This window comes from Symsagittifera roscoffensis, chromosome 4 (genome assembly GCF_963678635.1).
Source record: "Symsagittifera roscoffensis chromosome 4, txSymRosc1.1, whole genome shotgun sequence".
Lineage (NCBI taxonomy): Eukaryota > Metazoa > Xenacoelomorpha > Acoela > Convolutidae > Symsagittifera > Symsagittifera roscoffensis.
Genome location: NC_087065.1, coordinates 11,161,528 through 11,179,888, shown reverse-complemented (window position 1 = coordinate 11,179,888; position 18,361 = coordinate 11,161,528). Strand labels below are relative to the sequence as shown.

At 40.1% G+C, this 18,361-nt stretch overlaps 3 protein-coding genes across 5 annotated transcripts in view; all 3 read left to right on the top strand.

The window, feature by feature from the left end:
* The first annotated feature begins 277 nt into the window (after positions 1 to 277).
* Positions 278 to 1,362, top strand: LOC134843603 (exodeoxyribonuclease-like). The gene has a single exon (XM_063859757.1). The coding sequence runs from the start codon at positions 318 to 320 to the stop codon at positions 1,182 to 1,184; it is 867 nt and encodes a 288-aa protein (XP_063715827.1). The 5' UTR covers positions 278 to 317; the 3' UTR covers positions 1,185 to 1,362.
* An 8,091-nt stretch (positions 1,363 to 9,453) lies between these two features.
* Positions 9,454 to 13,607, top strand: LOC134844545 (kinesin-like protein KIF16B). Its single transcript, XM_063861272.1, has one exon. The coding sequence runs from the start codon at positions 9,523 to 9,525 to the stop codon at positions 13,126 to 13,128; it is 3,606 nt and encodes a 1,201-aa protein (XP_063717342.1). The 5' UTR covers positions 9,454 to 9,522; the 3' UTR covers positions 13,129 to 13,607.
* A 346-nt stretch (positions 13,608 to 13,953) lies between these two features.
* The window catches only part of LOC134843598 (putative leucine-rich repeat-containing protein DDB_G0290503), a 210,754-nt gene continuing 206,346 nt past the window's right edge, over positions 13,954 to 18,361 (top strand). For all 3 annotated transcript variants that reach the window (XM_063859750.1, XM_063859751.1, XM_063859749.1), the window contains exon 1: positions 13,954 to 13,969. The gene's annotated coding sequence lies outside the window, so the exon portion shown is untranslated. The remainder of the gene's footprint in view (positions 13,970 to 18,361) is intronic.

Sequence of the window (18,361 nt, the reverse complement as noted above, 5' to 3'; positions counted from 1 at the left end):
AAAATTGAATATTTTGTAGCCCAAGATTTATTTTTTCAACTGAATCCATTTTCACGTACTGTTTGTGACATTATCTTTTGATTTTTTGCATTTTGTTGTATTTGTAATGGCGCGAGTCTCAGCTTCGCCTCGGCGTTATTAGTTTTTAATTGAGTTTTGTTTCTTTTTTTTTCAATATATGTTTTTTCATTCCTTTCTTCCCCGCAGAGTTCTGACTAGTTAGTTTCTTGTTTTTCATTTTTAAATAAGTGTTCAAAATTAGTTCAAATTTTAGAACGGCTTTTGTTTTCATTCGTGCAATTGGAAGACGGCTAAGCATGCCGCCTGCGGCTAAAAAGATGAAACGTGAAGAAATTCCTAGCCTTGATAGTGTGTCCTTCGAGTGCTCACAAGTTAATAAGGAAGGTAAGAAACACAATTTAGTACTGGCATCTTGGAACATAAATGGGATACGCGCTTGGGCAGAGAAGAAGGCCTGGAAGTACATACTGAAAGAAAGTCCTGACGTTATTTGTTTTCAAGAAACGAAATGTTCTGATAAAGATGTTCCACCTGAGTGTAACTTACCAGGGTACTATTCGTACTATAATTGCGGTACGAAGCCTGGTTACTCGGGAACTGGCTTGTTGACAAAGAAAAAGCCCAAAAAAGTGACAATGGGAATAGGCAAAGAACAGCACGATGATGAAGGCCGAGTTATTACTGCTGAGTTTGATGAGTTTTTCTTTGTTGGCGCGTATGTGCCAAACAGTGGGAGAGGTCTTGTTAGGCTTAAGTATCGCACCCAAGAGTTCGACAAAGATTTCAGGGAATATTTGATGGTGCTCGATAAACAGAAGCCTGTCATATATTGCGGTGATCTGAATGTCGCTCACGAAGAAATTGACTTGAAGAATCCAACATCGAATCGCAATAAAACGGCTGGTTTCCATGATGATGAACGAGAACAGTTTACGGAGTTATTGAGCTCCGGATTTGTTGACACTTTTCGAAAACTTTACCCGGCTGAGCAAAAATTTTCTTACTGGTCCTATATGGGCAATGCGCGTGGCAAGAATGTGGGATGGAGACTTGACTACTTTGTTGTTTCGGAAAGAATTTTCGACAAAGTGAATGACTCAGTTATTCGTGCAGAAGTCCACGGTAGTGACCATTGTCCAGTTGTGCTCTTCCTGAACTTGTAAACATGCTCTGCTGTACATTATTTTGCTTTGAAATTGTTTTTTTTTTTTTAATTTTCTCTTTCTCCACATTGTCTGTGTCCAATGTTGAATTTCTATCTGCAAAATAACCTTCGTTATTTATCTAACAAAGGAAGACAAAAAAATTTGAATCATGTAGCAATTCAGCTTCGTTCGTTCAGTTTTTTATGGCCATGCATTTCGAATTAACGAGGAATAATTGTTTGCCTCGCAAGTAGCACATAATGTTCCGACGAAATTAATAATAATAATAATAATATGAATTTAGCGTACGCAAGGGGTTTCCCCCACAGTTTCAGTTAAGTTAGTTAGACATATTTCTGCAGTTGTTTCGGGTACAGTCGCACAGAATTTTCCAGCTACAGGGGTTGGAGTCATCGAATCTTTTCTCGAAATGCTCCCACATCCATTGCAGCAACCGTCCTCAGTCCTATCGTGTTGGTAAAGTCCACTTTTTGAGGAACCAAATTAGCCAGCCTCTTTGCATGAAACCAGAAATTTTTTTCACAAACAAATTTTGCAGGGCGTGTACATTCAAATAAACGAGATCTTGTATTAGCTAGGTCATTTTTTGGCGGAAAACGGTCAGAAAAATTGAAGTCGTAGTGATTATTGAGGATTTTAGATAGTAGAAGTAAATTATTGAGCTGAATGTACATGGGTAAAGGCAGTATTCCTAGACGCTGAAGCGACGTTTTGTAATTAGGATCTGTTGCAGTCCATTTGCATGCATTGCGTTGAACACCTTCTAAGAGTTTCATTTCTTCGACGTTCAATTGATAGCATGCTGAGCCGTATAGCAAAACTGGAATTACCATGGATTTGAACAGATTAAGTTTGGTCTTAGTATTAAGAGGCAGTGGGTTGCGCTTCAGCATGCATAGAGTGCTGAGGGCTTTTCCTCTTCTAAGTTAAATATGCGATGTCCAGCCTAGATCCGATTTTACAATTATTCCTAGGTCTTTTTCCTCTGAGACTTTCTCAATTAAATTTGAGTCGAAGTAAAAGTCGCTACTTGTGGCACGTTTAACCGGTAGGTGAGTGAATTTTGACGCATTGAACGCAATCTGGTTTTGTTGAGTCCACGTGAAGATGTTATATAGGTCTTTCTGAAAATCTGCGTTAAGTGTACCAATTCGTAAGAACTTTGCGTCGTCTGCGTATAGAAAGCTGGTGGAATGTTTACATACACTTGGTAGGTCGTTAATCATGACAAGAAAAAACAATGGCCCGAGGATTGATCCTTGAGGAACACCGCTTGTGACATAGAATGATTGGGACAGACAGTCTTTGATTTTGACACATTGTGTTCTATTTGTCAGGTAGTTATAAATTAGTTTTAAAGTTTTGCCTCTGATTCCCAGCGAGTAGAGCTTATCAATCAGAATACCGTGATCTACTTTGTCAAAAGCTTTCTGGAAATCGGTATATACTACATCTACTTCTTCATTTTTGCTTATAGCTGAATATATGGTATCAAGATAGAGCAGCATTTGGATGATCACTGACCTTTTCGTGCGAAATCCGAATTGATTGTTTTGCAACATAGGTTCTAGATGTTTATATAGATCGATGAAAAGAACTTTTTCGAAGATTTTGCTGGCAATATTAAGTAGTGATATTGGTCTGTAGTTACTTATCGATGCCTTGCTTCCTTTCTTTTTGAATATTGGGCTGACAATAGAGTGTTTTCATTGATCAGGGACAGGTCTGGAGTGCTTTATATATGATATGGTAGAGAGAGGGCGTTAAAGATTCACTACAACGCTTAAATAAAACAGGAGGTAGTAGATCGGGACCTCTCGACTAACTTAGATCTAGATCATTACACAGTTTGGCAATCAGATTCCTTTCTGGTTCTATATTATGAATTATTTGTTTAACTGAGTGCTCTTGTTTTTCAAGACAGGATGGTTGAGAAGAGATTATAAATGCTGAGTTAAAAAACTTGGCGAATAGATTAGCTTGTTCTGGCAAGGTTTTCGCAACTGAATTATCAAGTTTCATGACGGAAGGTAGTTCTGAGTTACGGAACTTTCTATAGTATTTAAACAGGGCTTTAGTATCACGCGAGTTAGACAGATGTTGTTCGTATTCGCTTCTGTTATTCTCTACGGCGGTTTGTACCTTTTCATTCATTGCAATCACCGAGGCACATTGTGAACCTTTTTGTTTGCGTAATGTTGACAGACGTTTCATTGAATTTGACGTCTCAGGAGTTATCCAGGGAGGAAGATTTTGTCTATGTTGAGTTCTACGCGGGATGAATTTTGGCAGAAAGCTATGAATCCATTCGTACCAAAGTTCGACTATTTTTGTAACATTTGACCAGCAGTAAGGTGAGAAGGTGTTGATTGAAAAAGCCTCGTTTAAACCGTTGAAGTCAGCTTTGCAATAGCTATAGAAACTGGTTTTACTAAATGTGGAGTTTTTCTCGAGTTCCTTTATGCGGATTATTGAGTTAATAGGTTTGTGATCAGATTTTGGTGCAGTAAATACGTCGAGTGGTAGGGTGTCGATTATTTCAACTTGGTTGCTAACAAGGACTAAGTCAAGTATATTAGCGTTTGTTGTTTTGAAATGAACAGTTTGAGTTAAGCTTAGTTTATCTATTTTGTCAAGTATACATTGATGGAGCGGTTCTGAGGTTTGAATGGACCAGTCAATTGAAGAAAGATTAAAGTCTCCGTTTATTATACGATGAATTGCATTGCAGTTCGACAAGAAGTCCATTAGCTGACAAATGCGGAAGGGCTCCAGATAATATTTGCTGTTAGGAGGGGGGAAATAGCATGTGGCAATTAGTAATGTGCCTTCGGAAGATTCCCAGATTATAGCGGTGCAATAACCTTGAAATTGGTCAGGAAGAGAGATTTCGGCTCTTTTCCAGTTCCCCCCTTCAAATTCATTTTTGAAAACCTTATTTAACGTTGTCATAATGCAATGAAAATTGGCATGGTGAACAAATTGACAATTATGAACAGATTTGTTCTTCATACTTTACAGCGTAACGTCACGCATTTAGCCGTAATAACACGTAAAACAAACATAAAAATCGATATTTTGAAAGGTGGGGGGATAGTTGAAAAGAGCCGAGATTTCATAGCATTTTAGTGTAGACTTTGTTGCAATAAGGACCCCACCGTGTGCTGATTTTTCATTTTGTTTGTTGTTTCTGTCAGAACGAAAGATATTGAAGCCAGGGAGGAATAGTTCGGAGTCGCTGATGTTAATTGTGAGCCATGTTTCGCTTAAACAGATGATGTCAAAGTTGTTAGTGAAGACAAAGTTTGATAGAGATGTGCGCCTACTTGAGTTGGCAAGAAAGGCAAGAAATTCAAAAAAAAAATGAAAAATTAAAATTTTACAATTTTTGTCTAATTTTCCTGCAAAATTTGATAGCTCAGCCTCTCTTCTCTCTGTAAATTGTGTCTCATCTTATCTGGAAATCAAAAAGGTTCGGACAAGTTTTCCTGACGAATAGAACGAAGTGATTTTCACTTATATCGATGATTTTTTGCTATTTTTTTTTCGTCTGGAAAAGTCTTAAAATGCTTTCATAACTACAGAAGTGCATCATACATATTAATGCATTTATGAATGAACTTAGGTATATATGCACTTTTTGAGTTCATTTCAAACTCTTTTGCTAAAAGAAGGCACATTATGCTCTCCAAAAGCGGAAATGGCGCAAAAAAAAATACGCGAATGACTTCTAATTTGGAAAGAAGATTTAAAATTTTAGATTTCTCAGCGGAATAAAAAATAATATTGATCAAGTTTTTTTTAAGTAGGCTAGGCTAGCTTTATGAATGAAGTGTTGATTGTATTCTTTTTTGAAACTAAGAGAGCTTTCTTTTAATATATTTTTCTTTGAATGTTCAAGGAGAGTCAATTATTTTCTGTTTTACTCGGGTTCATTGACATTTTCTCGGCAATGAAGGAATCGGAATCACGACTATTAGGGCTTCATTTTGGTATCAACTTGACCGCAGTGCGAGCATTCTTTAAGGTGATCAAAATTTGCTGGAAGATAATTTTAATAAGCAGACCCTAACCATAGTTTTTTTTCATTAGTCGACTGGTAGGAACAATGACCCTAATGTATGCAAGACTATGAAACCTGTTACTTGGTTCTCTCCCGCTCGAATATTTTTTGACTACTCATTTTTTCTGACCTCCGACCCGACTCATCCATATAATTGTTTTTTTTTTCACTTTTTTCCTCTGATATGTAGCTGTCTGTCTGTTTTTTTTTCACACCTGCGAGCATTGTGATATACGGAGAGATTTTTTTCAGCAAACAAAAACACTTTATTGATTAAAAATAAACAATTTTGAGGTTTGTTTATACTTTTTGATGAACGGCGCCCTGAGCTGAAATGGAAAGATGTTCTCAGCCTGCAGTTTTTTCGGTACATTTTGCTAGACTGAGCACAGTTTTTTTGCCTACTCATGGATTCAATGCGTAAGCTCGTCGTTATTCCCTGAAGAGATGCCACACTCGCGATCATGTAGGAAGTTTAGAAGATCTGCCTACAGACAACCATTTTATTCTTTTAGTTTTTACACTCAGGGGCTAAAGAGCGTAGTGTTCTGGTACGAATAACTTTTTTTACCAACCTAAAGAGCATATAAAAATGCTATTAGCACAATCTGTCGGATTGGAAATTTCTTAGCCTTTTTTCTCTGCTTTGTTTGTTAGACTCCAGATCTCGAGGTCCCAAGTTCGAATCAGGAAAGTGGCATTTTTTCCTAATTCGAATCTTGCTTCCCGTTATGTGTGAAATTGATTTTTTTACACTGTTATGTGGTGATTAGCGTAGACAGGCTGCTCAAACTGGTCACTTTAAGTGACCTGGTGACTTATTGGCCACTTATTATTTCTAGGTCACTTTTTGTTGAAACTTTTAGTCGTATCAAGGGAATCCTAGCAATTATCGAGAATTTTTCCAGATAAGCTCATGGGACATTGCACGTTCAATCAGAAACTTCAAGAAGAGTTCACTTGGGTGCTTACCGTTAAGAACGAGTAGTATTGGTGCCGACGCCGCTTGTTTTTGAGTGTTGTCGGTAGCAAAAGGAAGGCAATCTTTAGTCGATCATCAAAAAGACCACTGCAGGTCAAAAACGAACAAGCTTAAAAGGATCATCCGACAATAAAGCAGCTGGTAAACGCCCAGGTTGACAACGCTATTGCAAATAAAGCTGTAACTCTGCACGTGCTGTAGTTATTTTAAAATGGTTCTCCATTCCGGACGAGCGAGTGTTTCAGTCGTCAGAGGGATCTGTTCGCAAAAATATTTCGCGAATCCAGTTACACAAAGCTGGCTTGTGGGCCTACCAAAGAAGCAACGTATATGCTTGTGCATGGCATTGTTCTATTCATAAAATCCGAGATCACCAAAAAGCTTTGGGGCTAGCGGTTTGCCATACACTTAGACGAGTCTTCTTACAACGGTAAAATGCGTGGAGAAATCTGGATTGCTTATCACGATTGAACTTATCATGTTTGTCACTGCTTGTCTACAAAGGAGTTACACTATAAAGTGGAATTATTGAGCAACAGCGGAACATTTTATTCCAACCTTGAAACGTTAACTTCGAGTTTTCATTTAGATAATGTCATGATGAAAGACGAAGTTGCCACATTAGTGGTTGTGTTATGGTCTTTTTCACTTATTAAACTATTCGAGCAAAACTAAGTGGAATCGCTTTCTGAGGTGTATTTGCTTCGCGAGTCACCGCAGCTCTTGATTCCACAGAACATGCAAGTTGAAGCGGGGCTCAGCGAAATGAAGACTGCTGAGAGTCTGCAACAGAGTCATTTCTCGCCAGAAACTTTCAATGGTTTTAGACTGGCAAGAAGCTTCAGTTCAAATTTTGAAGTTATTATTTATCGAGATTTCAGCTGAGTTGTCGTCGCTCTTGGCGAAAGCTGCGGAGAGTTACGTGAAGAAGGTGAGATTGCAGCCGGTGCTCGTGAACAACTGTGAGTGTTCAAAAGGCACGCGCCTGGTGCGCTCAAGAAAATCACTGAAACCGACAATGAGTTGGAAAAAGCTCAAAACTCAAAAGCTGGTCGAAGAGCTCCAAAAAAAAGCTAAACTGTAACTAAAGAAAACAGCTGTTGTTGAACATGCTAGTGCTATATCTGCAAATGTGATAATAAAATGTTCTGAACAGTCACTTGTTCTTATTTTTTGTAAGAGAGACTGAAAATTGTCGGTCACTTTTTTTCTCTGACCGATTTGAGCAGCTTGAGCGTAGACTATAACTGTTGAACATAAGCCGAGTAGTCGCATCCTGACGTGTTGATCCGACCATTTCACGAACTGGAGTAGGGTAGGTTATTATATAAATCAAACTCGAAGGTGTTCTTGTGTGTCATCATAATAAAGCCGTTTCTGTTGTGATTCAGATTTCAAAAATTTTGTCCCAGAATCAAGAAAAAACAAGTCTGATTATTTTTGGACTTCCAGACTAATATGAACAACTTGATCAGAGGATAACTTGTTTTCTACAGCAACAAAAGTTTCCTTCTAGCTTTTTTGTAGTTAACTCAATTGGCGCTTTTTACAATCAACAAAAGAACTGAAGAAAGCTATTTGTTTCATTCAACTGTTTAATGTCAATTCGCCATTTTAGAGTTTTGTAAATCATCGTGTTCTGCGAGATTTTTGAATAGTTCCTTTTGTACACAATTTTGTTTTATGTTTTGTTTCTTTTTTTATTTTAAGCTCCTCTTTCCCTATTTGTCGCTTGATTGCGACACTGCATTATCGTTTCTGTATCAATGTTTTTGTGCGTGGTCGGAGGATAACGTTGTTGATTGAAGTTACTATTTCTTCAAAAGAAGTTTTTGAATTTTTCTGGAGGTTTGCAGAGCTACTATTGTCGTTTTTTTTTCGCTACTGTTTGCTAGGTTTGGTGTGCTTAGATACCTCGGCTATTTTTGAAATAAATTTATAACATTTTAAAGTTGGCTTGGAGGTAACGGGGTCGGCTCTGCGCCCTAAAGTCAGCTATTGGAGTCCCAGCCGAACCTTTTTTTTCAATGTGTATAGGATTGGGAAAAAAAATAGGGTAAAAGTTGAATTGTCGGACTTTGGTTTTTCTTTTCAAGTGTTGTCGACTTAGGTGCCACATCATGGATGTTTCTTGTACTGTAAGCAAGTTTCATATTGATCAATCGTGCGTTAGTATTGATATAGTATTGCTCGCCAGTTGTTATTGCAGCCAAGTCGTCGTCGTTCCGAGCTTTTTGGTTTTATGCGTGTGGTTTGTTCATTACTCCGGAGCGGAATTTGTTGAATTATTTGATTTGGGACTACTTGGTGGACAGTTGTTCAAATCGGAGATCAATTTGCAAGTTTTTGGGCCTTCAGTACTCCTGGGTATAGATATGGTTTTAGTCCCACGAGGCTGTGGGTTAGTTCTTTCCCAGTAGTAAAATTGTTTTTTTTTTTTGCGAATTTAGCAGTTTTTAAGTTGCCTATTCTTGTTTTTTTTGCGCTACCTAAGTGTGAATCAACTCAAAGGGTATATAGAAATGGCATTGAGAAATCTCGATTTCTTAGTTCAAAGATTGCTAACAATCGTAATTAAATGGCGTTCATTGTTTTACCCTGCGAAATTGTTACGGCCTAATAGCACCTTGTTTCAAGATTTTGGTTACCACCGTCCATGTATAGATACCACCGTGCATGTATAGCATTGAAATAAATCATATTGTTTTTTAATAGAAATTTTGTGCTATTGGACAAAAAAAGGCATATGAATTCGGGTTAATACCATGCCAAAAAGAGCCAAAAATTTTCTTGCATTTTCCCCACATTCCGGACAGTTATTTTGTTGAGCGAAACTCTTTTTTTTTGCTTCTCAAGGCCGTTTTTTTTTGCCCAGAGCTTTCACGTGGTACCATATTGCAGCCAAAAATGGTCGGGCTGTGGTAGTTCTGAAGCTCTACTGAAAATTACAGAAGCTCTAATTCTTCTGACAATTTTTCAAAAATCTTAGCTATTATTACCTGATTCTTATGGAACATTAACGTTTTCAGTCCCCTGGCTAAATAAGGTTTTTTCTTGTTTTTGTTATAAATATGTTTAGAGAATGTTTAATAGCCTTATTTAGGATTAAAGTTATTTCACAGACAGTGAATCTTTTGTAGAAAGAGAGATTTTGTAGTTTTTATTAGTTGTGTACTCTTGCTTTTCATAAAACGTTGCTTTGATGAAACTATTTCAGGTAATAATGGGTTATGGTGCTTAATTCCAGCTGCATCTAAAATGAGCTAATATAGTTAAATATTATATAATATATGACTGCGTCTAATATCTCCGTGTCTGTTAGACTGCGCCCTACGAACTCCCTGGTCCAGGATGCCGTGGTGTCAGTCAACGGAAGCAACGTCAGACTGTCCAAGATGTCTCTGAAAGATTCGAACTTCAACAGCAGTAGCAGTGAAAGAAACGAGGAGTTCACGTTCGATCGATGCTACTCTAAAGCTAACAATACTCAGGAGAATATCTTCAGAGATATTGGCGAACAGGCTGTATACGCTGTAGACGATGGTTTCAACTGTTGTGTTTTTGCATACGGACAAACGGCGAGTGGAAAAACATACACGATGTTTGGAACTGAAAAAGCGCAAGGTCTAACACCCAGAATTCTAAACGCGTTAATCAGTAAAATTGGTTCTGAAAGTCAGTGTCAGTGTTCAATCAAAATGGGATACCTGGAAATTTATAATGAAAAAGTTCACGACTTGCTTGGCTGGCGACCTTCGAGTTGTAATGTTTCTTATCAACTGCCATCTCTGAAAGTAAGAGAACATCCAGTAGAAGGAGTTTTCGTCCAGGGTCTAACCATGCACAACTTATCATGTTATGACGAAGTGAAGGACTACTTGCTACAAGGCAACAAAGTAAGAGCGATTGCTTCAACTAACATCAACGAGCACAGCAGTCGCTCACATGCAATAATCATTCTCAAAGTTGTGAAAAGACAGCCTAATCAGAATGGAAGTGGTTTTTCTGAAGTTGTGAGCAAACTTCACTTGATTGATCTAGCGGGAAGTGAGCGAGTTAAACACACAGGAGCCACCAGTAAAAGACTCAAAGAGGGTATTAGTATTAATCAAAGCTTGACAAATTTAGGCAAAACCATATCTCTGCTTGTTGAGTACTCAAAACTAGACCCGCAAAAACGACAAGCGTTTCACATACCCTATAGAAATTCAAATTTGACCTTTTTACTCAAAGATAGTCTAGGAGGCAATTCGAAGACATTCATGATTGCCACGATTTCAACCGCTGCCTCAAATTACTCTGAAACCAGAAACACTCTTCTGTACGCTTCCAGGGCTAGAAAAATTGTGAACAAGCCACTTATCAACCAAGACACAAATTCTCAAGTCGTTGGAGATCTCAAAAAAGAGGTCGAATGTCTGAAAAGGCTTCTAGCACAAGCTTCACTGCACAATCAGAAAATGACAGGAGTCTCCATAGCTACCGCAACGTCGACAAGTTCAAGTCCAGAATGTTGTTCACATAGTCAAGTAATGCATGATCAGCTTATGCGAGACGAAAGAACTATCGGGGATCTGCTAACGACTCACGAGTCATTAAGTGAGCGACCCTTCTCTCCTGAATCGATAAACGGCGACATAAATACGAGGGAGTTTGGACCCCCATTTTTATGTCGAACTTCTAATAGCAATTCATTCACTGAGGGAAACGAAATGTCAGGCATGTTCTTCCTCAAAGAAGGCGAAACAAAAATTGGTTCCGATGCAAGTAAAGTTGATCTTCTAATCGAGGATGATGATGTAAACGATGTTCACTGTAGTTTGTTCGTCGAAGATGACTCAGCAACGATAATTCGTCACGATTCAGCTTTCGTGGCTGTAAACGACGAGCCAGTTCTGTCCCATAAGTTTGTGAATCATGGCAATGAAATCAGTCTTTCCGGAAGAACTCCTCTAGCTTTCACTTTCTATTTCCCATCGCAGCTTGCGACTAAAATGTTACGGCAACATCACCGCTCATCCAGTCGAGCATCTTTGATGTCGCCGCCGAGAAGTGTGTCGTCATGTAGCTCGGGAGCTAGCTCTCGTCCGCTGAGTAACTTATACGTAGATTGCAGCTCCAATTTCAGTTTGAGTAGTATCGGACAATCTAACGGTTCGCCAGAACATAGTCGATGCTGTTTGTCGATGCCTGCGAGAAGTTTCGAAACCGAGAGTCGGGGTTCGATGGCTCCTCCGTCTCCGCAACCATCGCTTCCGATGCTTGAAGATTTCTCACAGCAAACTGAATTCGCCTGCTGTTCAGCTAGTGAAAATCTCGTCAGCTTACAGCAAATGCTTCTGGACTCATGTGATAAAGGAGTGAAGCAAATAGTTGGGGAAAACGAGTCAATACGAAGTCAGATTGAGTGTCAGTTAGATTTGATCAGGTGTGATAATAGAAAAATGGCACTTTTAGAGCAGAAACTATACGCCGAAGTGGAAGAAGAACTGTGTAGTTTGAATAAAACTAGAAAGAAACTTACTTTAGAAAGAATCGAAATCGAAGATTTAGTTGACAGGGAAACGAACGAACTAGAGAGTTTGTCTCGGCTCACGAGAAGTCGGAACGCATCAACGAGGAGTGTTTCGGACGAAGAAAGCCTGTTCTCGTTGGATTATACCGAAAGTACTTTAGATCTTCCCTCAGAAGAAAGTTGCGAGGGCTACGCTCAAGCTAAGCAGGCAAGTTCGAATCGGTACCATATTTTAATGGAAGTTCAACAGACAATGGAAGGATTTGTTCGAGAAAGTTCCCGAAATTTGCAGAAAAAAGTGGCCCTTCAGAAGTCAATATTGGCCGGTCAGAATAAATTAGCTGAAGTAGAACGCAAGCTAAGTTCAATATCGGATAAATGCAACTGGCTTTGTTCATATTGCGACAAGTTGAAAGAATACTTCGAAGTTGAAAGAAGCTCTATGCGTGACTTTGAGACTAAAATGGGTAATTTCTGTTCACATGCTAAGCGTCAATTGGATTCAAAAGAAGATGCAATCATGCAAACAAAAGTTAAATTAGAAAGGTTCCGAAAAACAAGTTCATGTCCCGTAAGCCCAGCCCGGACAGAAATGAGTGCCAAGTCACCCTATAAGAAATGGTCTTTCACGCCGAATATTCGGATAACCGACGAAGTTTTCCCAAGGAAACCAAGTCATTGGCTGAGAAATGACATCGAAATGTCGAAGCAATATCGAAGTGCAAGATTGGGTCCGAAAGGTGACGAGATGTTTCTGTCACCGCCTGGTTCAAGAGCGAGTCGTGACGATTCGGGAATTCTGTTGACTAGTCGCGACGATCGAAGTGACAGTTCTTTTAGTGCGGCCTCAATGCCGATTCACAGTATGATGCCGTCGGCACTGAAAACAATGCGGGGTGCCAAGTCAACTTTTGTGTCTGTCTCTGTGCCGAGATTCAGACGTCGTAAATCGCATTACAATTACTTCCACGAGTATCAAATAGACGTTACTCTACGTGACGAGGCCTGGACTGTCTTCCATAGATTCAGCGCACTTAGAGATGTCCACATGGCGCTGAAGAGCAAGTACCCTGAACTGAGGTTCCTCGATTTTCCTCCAAGGAAGGCGTTCGGAAGTCGACTGGAGAAAGTTGCGGCCGAAAGGAGACTGCAGCTGCAACAGTATTTGCAATGTCTGGTCAATTTATGCATTTGCAGAGTAGATCAAACGGAAGAAGCTGCAGATAGTTCAGAGAAAGAAAAAAGTCACCAGAGTTCAGGAATTTCGAAAGATTGCTTAATTCAGCTGCTACCCTTCTTAGATCCTGCATTCATTGGCTCACAGCAAGGACCATCGGGGTCAGCGAATTTACGCGCAAGTGAATTTTCAGTTGATTTGTGAATTCTCAGCTCGAACATAGTGTAATTAGAAATCTATCTAATTCTGAAAATTAATTTTGTACAAATTTTATAGCTTAAAAACAATAGAGAAAATTTTATGCGCTCATAGTTGTTACTTATGTATTGATTGCTAAATGTGCTATTAGAGTTCAGTTGCGCAAAATTGTTAGATGAATTTCGTTGACACCTTTTCACAGATTTCAAAATTTAGCTTGAGACTCAAAGCATGAACTGTAAATGTCATAATGTTCATTAATTAGCTTGACTTTGTTGCTGCGCAATTTTATGATATTTCAATCAAATGTCAGAGAACACAATTGTATCTTGAAATTGCTAGTGCTTCAACCATGTGGCTCACATAGATCAGTTTTGTGTAAATAATTTTTGAGAAACATCCCAATTATTTACTCATCAGCATCGCCAAAGGACGAGATCGTCAAGGTGTGCTAATATCCCCCAAAAAGAGCAGTTGAATACATAACAAAGAAAGACTTCACTCAGAAAACATACTTTATAGTTTTTAGTTTTAGTTTATTTATCAAGTATGTTTTCTGAATAAAGTCTATCTTTGTTATGTAATCAACTGCTCTTTTTTATCCCGTTTTTGTAAGTAAAATAGCCATTTCTTAGTTAAATGGGCTTTTTTATGCTCAAAATTTTGTGATCAAATTAACAACTTTGTGGATATATATTTTTAATTTTGGTTAATTTTACGGATTTTGGTTAAATTTAAGGTTCAGTAATATTTAAACTCCAATACAGTAAATTTATAGAATAGTTGAAGAATAATAGGTAAATTAAACTCCTTAAATTAAACTCCTTAAATTAAACTTATTAAATAGTTACAGATTGCTTTGCTGCAGCGGGGCTACCGGTTAGTTAGCCCATGTTACCCCTTGCTGTTCTGTTATCACCTGGGACGTTTGCAACAATTGTATCCGCCCATCTGAGCGTATCATAGTTTCCCCTACACTTCCTGTGTGTTGGCCTGGGGTCATTTTCTTGTAAAGTAACCCAGAATCTGTGCACTGCCAAGGGCACCCGAGGCGAACCGCTTCCCAAATTTACTGGGAATTGGGAGTGAATCGCAAAGCCCCTCGCGATGGCCACTCGCCTGCGTTTAACATCGGACTCATACCCAACGATCGAGGAATTACTACACGCTGAACTGGATGACGTGTCAAAATTCTGCGAAAAGACAACGAAAGCAAACCTTGTCCCTTTGTTTAAAGAAATGTGCTCTCAGCTGAAAGAGCTGAAGTCAGTAACCAATGCGGTGTCTGAAATCAAACAGCTTGCAGTCGACATATCCACCAAAGTGAACAAAAAAACGTTCACTGAAGCTCCTCAGTCGTTTGCTGACATAGTCCGCCAGCAACTACAGCCCATGAAAGAAGATATGGCGACGTTAAATACATCTGTCAAAGAACGTGAATCTTGTCGTGAGCGCCGTCACCCACAAACCAACTGATAACAGTGTTGGTCGACAAATCAGGATCCGCGGTGTCGAAGAAATACCAAAAGAGGCAACTAAGCGTTAGCACATTGACCACGACCGAAAGCAAGTTGAGAAGATTTTTAATTTTCTAGAAATCCCCTTCTATTTCACGAACATCACTCGACTTGGGGTCCACACTCCTACGAATCGCCAACGGACTGGCCCAAGAACATTACTTGTCACATCTGAGTTTGCAAAGGATCACGTTATCTGCTCGACGTCTCTTCTCAAGGACTACGGCAAGAAAATTAACATTTGTTCAGCGCTTTCTCCTGAAATTCTGCGTATAGAAAACGAACTTCTAAAAGAAATATGACGACTGATAAAGGACAACGTCATGGAACCAAAGGAAATTCGACTCCGAAACTTGAAACTACAGATATACGAAGACGGCCTCTGAAACGACGCACCGCAAGTGACTCCAGGCTCCGGCGTCACGGATAAACGCTGACTAATGTCCCTTCCCAATGTCAGAGTCGCCTTGTTTAACGTAAGAAGCATCATCAACATGCGCCGACGAGACGCACTGATGACCGCATTGATTGCGTGCGACTATGACGTATTTGCTTTGACTGAAACCTGGCTAACAGGAGATATACTAGACTCTGAGCTACAAATTCCTGGATTCAACATATACAGATGTGACAAGCAATCGGATAGTGCACCACGACATGGTGTGTTGGTGGGGGTGAAAACCTGCATTAACCATGCTCATGTCCAGGTAACACTGAACTCTCGCATTGAGACTGTTGCATTTTCGCTCTCTGGCAGCACTGGCACGTTTGTGATCCTCGCTGCGTTTTCTCCTCCTATGACCAGCGATTACCGTTGGAGCCACTCAAACTGGTGTGAGTTCCCAGACTGCATGGAACACCACGGAAAGCTACATCCTTTCTTTGTCCTGGGCGATATGAACCTTCCTCAAACTGACTGGTCTTCATACTCTTCGCCGACCCTGATGAACAGAAAATATTGGACGAGCTCGATAAACGCAATTTGTTTCAACTGGTGACCTTTAAGATGACATCAACTAAATGTCTTGACCTCGTCCTGGCGAATCACGATGGATGTGCACTGAACGTATCCAAAGATGAATCGCTCACCCGCCTATACCGAATTGACGATCGACTCTGCTCAGCTTCTTGTGCAGTAGAAATCCGCCTTACATTTCCGGTTCTACGTGCTGTGTCAACTAAGACACAAACGAAAAGCTTTGCCATGGCGGATTACGATATGCTGTCTCAGTTGATAGTCGAGAATCCATTCAAAGGTCGCTGTTGGTCAAATCCGGATGTTCTCCTTAACAATTGGTACGTCTGGCTTCACAAGCTGCTAGGACAGTGTGTTCCTCTAAAGACTGCGCATCGAAGACTACTGCCCCCATGATTTCCCGGCCCACTTCTCACGAAATGAAGAAGTTGAAATCTTTACGCAGCCGTTCGTATATGCCAACGGAACATCTTAGTATCCGAATAGAAGCTCTCGAAAGTCGTCTACTGAAGACCAAAAATTGTATGAAACTCGCTTAGCTGATAATCACGATTCGCGGAGGCTGTTCAAATATTTCAACGCAGTGCGAAAGGCAAGTCTAATTCCTCCGAAGGTGACACATGACAATGTATCAGCTTGTACCCCTGATGAACAGGCCGAACTCTTCAACGCTTACTTCCAAAGCGTTTTCTCTGCTAATCTTTGCGTCAACGTTTCTAAGACGCCAGAAGATCACACACCCCAAATTCCCATTGAACTTCTGGTTCCCGAGCTGGCACGATGTGTAAGTAGTTTGTTCTTCTTTTGTACAAATTGGTGTATATCAACGCGCCTGGAAGGTCAGCAAAGTCACAAAGACGATGACCGCTGCATTGTGAGAAATTATCGCCGCTATCACTCCTGAGCATCCCGTCTTAAGTACTGGAGCGATGCATATTCAGTGCCTTATATCCCCATGTTGCTCCCTACTTATACTCGAATCAATACGGATTTAGATGCAAGCGGTCTGCTTCATTGGAGTTACTGGCCTACCTTGACGGTATCTATCGGGGTTAGAGGTGTCTGAGAATTCCGTTTGTGCACTATATTTAGACTAGCAAGGCATTTGACAAGATCAATCACCAACTGTTGCTGCAAAAACTCAAAGCCCTCGGCGTCACGGGAAAACTATTTGGGTTGCTCAAGTCTTACCTCTCTGACAGGCAGCAATACGTCACGATTGGCTGTAGCAACTGAGGTACGCGGTGGGTTACCAGTGGAGTACCGCAAGCAATCCATTCTTGGTCCTTTATTGTTTCTTAGTTACTGCCTCGACCTGACTCACGGGACTAAATCATCCGTGTTTTCATTCGCAGACGACACGAAGCTCCTATCAAGAACTCCTGCTGGTAATGAAAGCTCGTTGCCCGACTATGCTACCACCCTCTTCGTTTGGTCCGAGAAAAACGCGCTTCCGCTAAATACCGGCAAACGTAAGCTGTTGGGATTTCAGAAGCCACATCTACCTCGTATTACATTGGGTGATCAGGAGCTGTCATTGGCATCCTCAATTTGAGATCTAGGCGTCTTTGTGTCCGATAGCCTCTCATGGAAGCTCCATGTTTCCGCGAAGTGCAGCAAAGCTAACAAGTGATTCTTGCTCATCAAAAGAAACACTGCACTTTCACTTCTGCCTACCCAGCGCCTCAACTTGTACAAATAACTTGTTGTTCCGATATTTTCTTATTCTTCAGCTGCTTGGTACGCATCGAAAGGTGACATGGTTATTATCGAGCGTGTTCAGGGCCGTTGCACCAAGTGGATCTTGAGCTACCAAGACCTATCCTATGCAGACAGACTCAATCGCCTGAATGCAGACCGATCGCCTTACACCATTAAACTGCAGACGTACTGCTCCTATCTAGCATCATGTCCGGCAAATATGACTTCAACTGGCATGAGTTTGTTAAATTTCATATCCACCACACAACCAGTTTCAGTGATTGCTTGTTATTTGAACTACCTTCTATCCGTCTTGAGGTCCAGCGAAATATGGTATCGCGTGCCAAGGTTGATAAATCTACTTCCAGCATCGATAGACATTTAAACCCCCTTGGATTAAAGCGACGGCTGCTCGAAATCTTCTGTAAATACTTTTACGATTGGTACGGTGTTGATATTCCATGCGGCTGGAGAATTGGATGTTGTTGCCTGTTATGCAGAGATTCTAACTAGACTGCCTCCTGTCAACACCCATCCCAGATTTGACATAACGTCCACCTGACTGTATTTTATACTTCATTACTGACTCTGACTCTTAAAGGGCCAACGGCCCCTCAACCTTTGGCTGTAAAGCTACAATAATAATCATAATAAAAAACTACAAAATACTAAAAAGTCCTCAGCCAAATTTTCTTAGACATATTGCAGATATCGCGATGGCAGAAAAAGTGACCAATCGAGAGTCAACAAATAGAAAGAAGAAGGCAAATATATGTCTGATAAATCCTATTGTCTCAGCAATTTCTGTTGGTTTTTTATATTTATTTCAAAAATGAACAAGTCAGGGTCATGAGCAATAATCTATTGCTGTTAGCTGTAGAATTGAAAAAAAAAAACAATTCGCTCACACCTCACTTAATCTAGGACGCTTAGCCGGAAATTAAAGGGGGGGGGGGGGGGGGGGTAAGTCAAATCTCTTTGTTACAGTAAAAGGTTATAATCTTGTTGAGACACAATGGGAGATAATGAGATAATCGGTGGGAAC

What these genes read in the sequence shown, in the direction of transcription:
- LOC134844545 (XM_063861272.1), top strand. Translation starts at nt 9,523, where the DNA reads ATGACTGCGTCTAATATCTCCGTGTCTGTTAGACTGCGCCCTACGAAC.
- LOC134843603 (XM_063859757.1), top strand. Translation starts at nt 318, where the DNA reads ATGCCGCCTGCGGCTAAAAAGATGAAACGTGAAGAAATTCCTAGCCTT.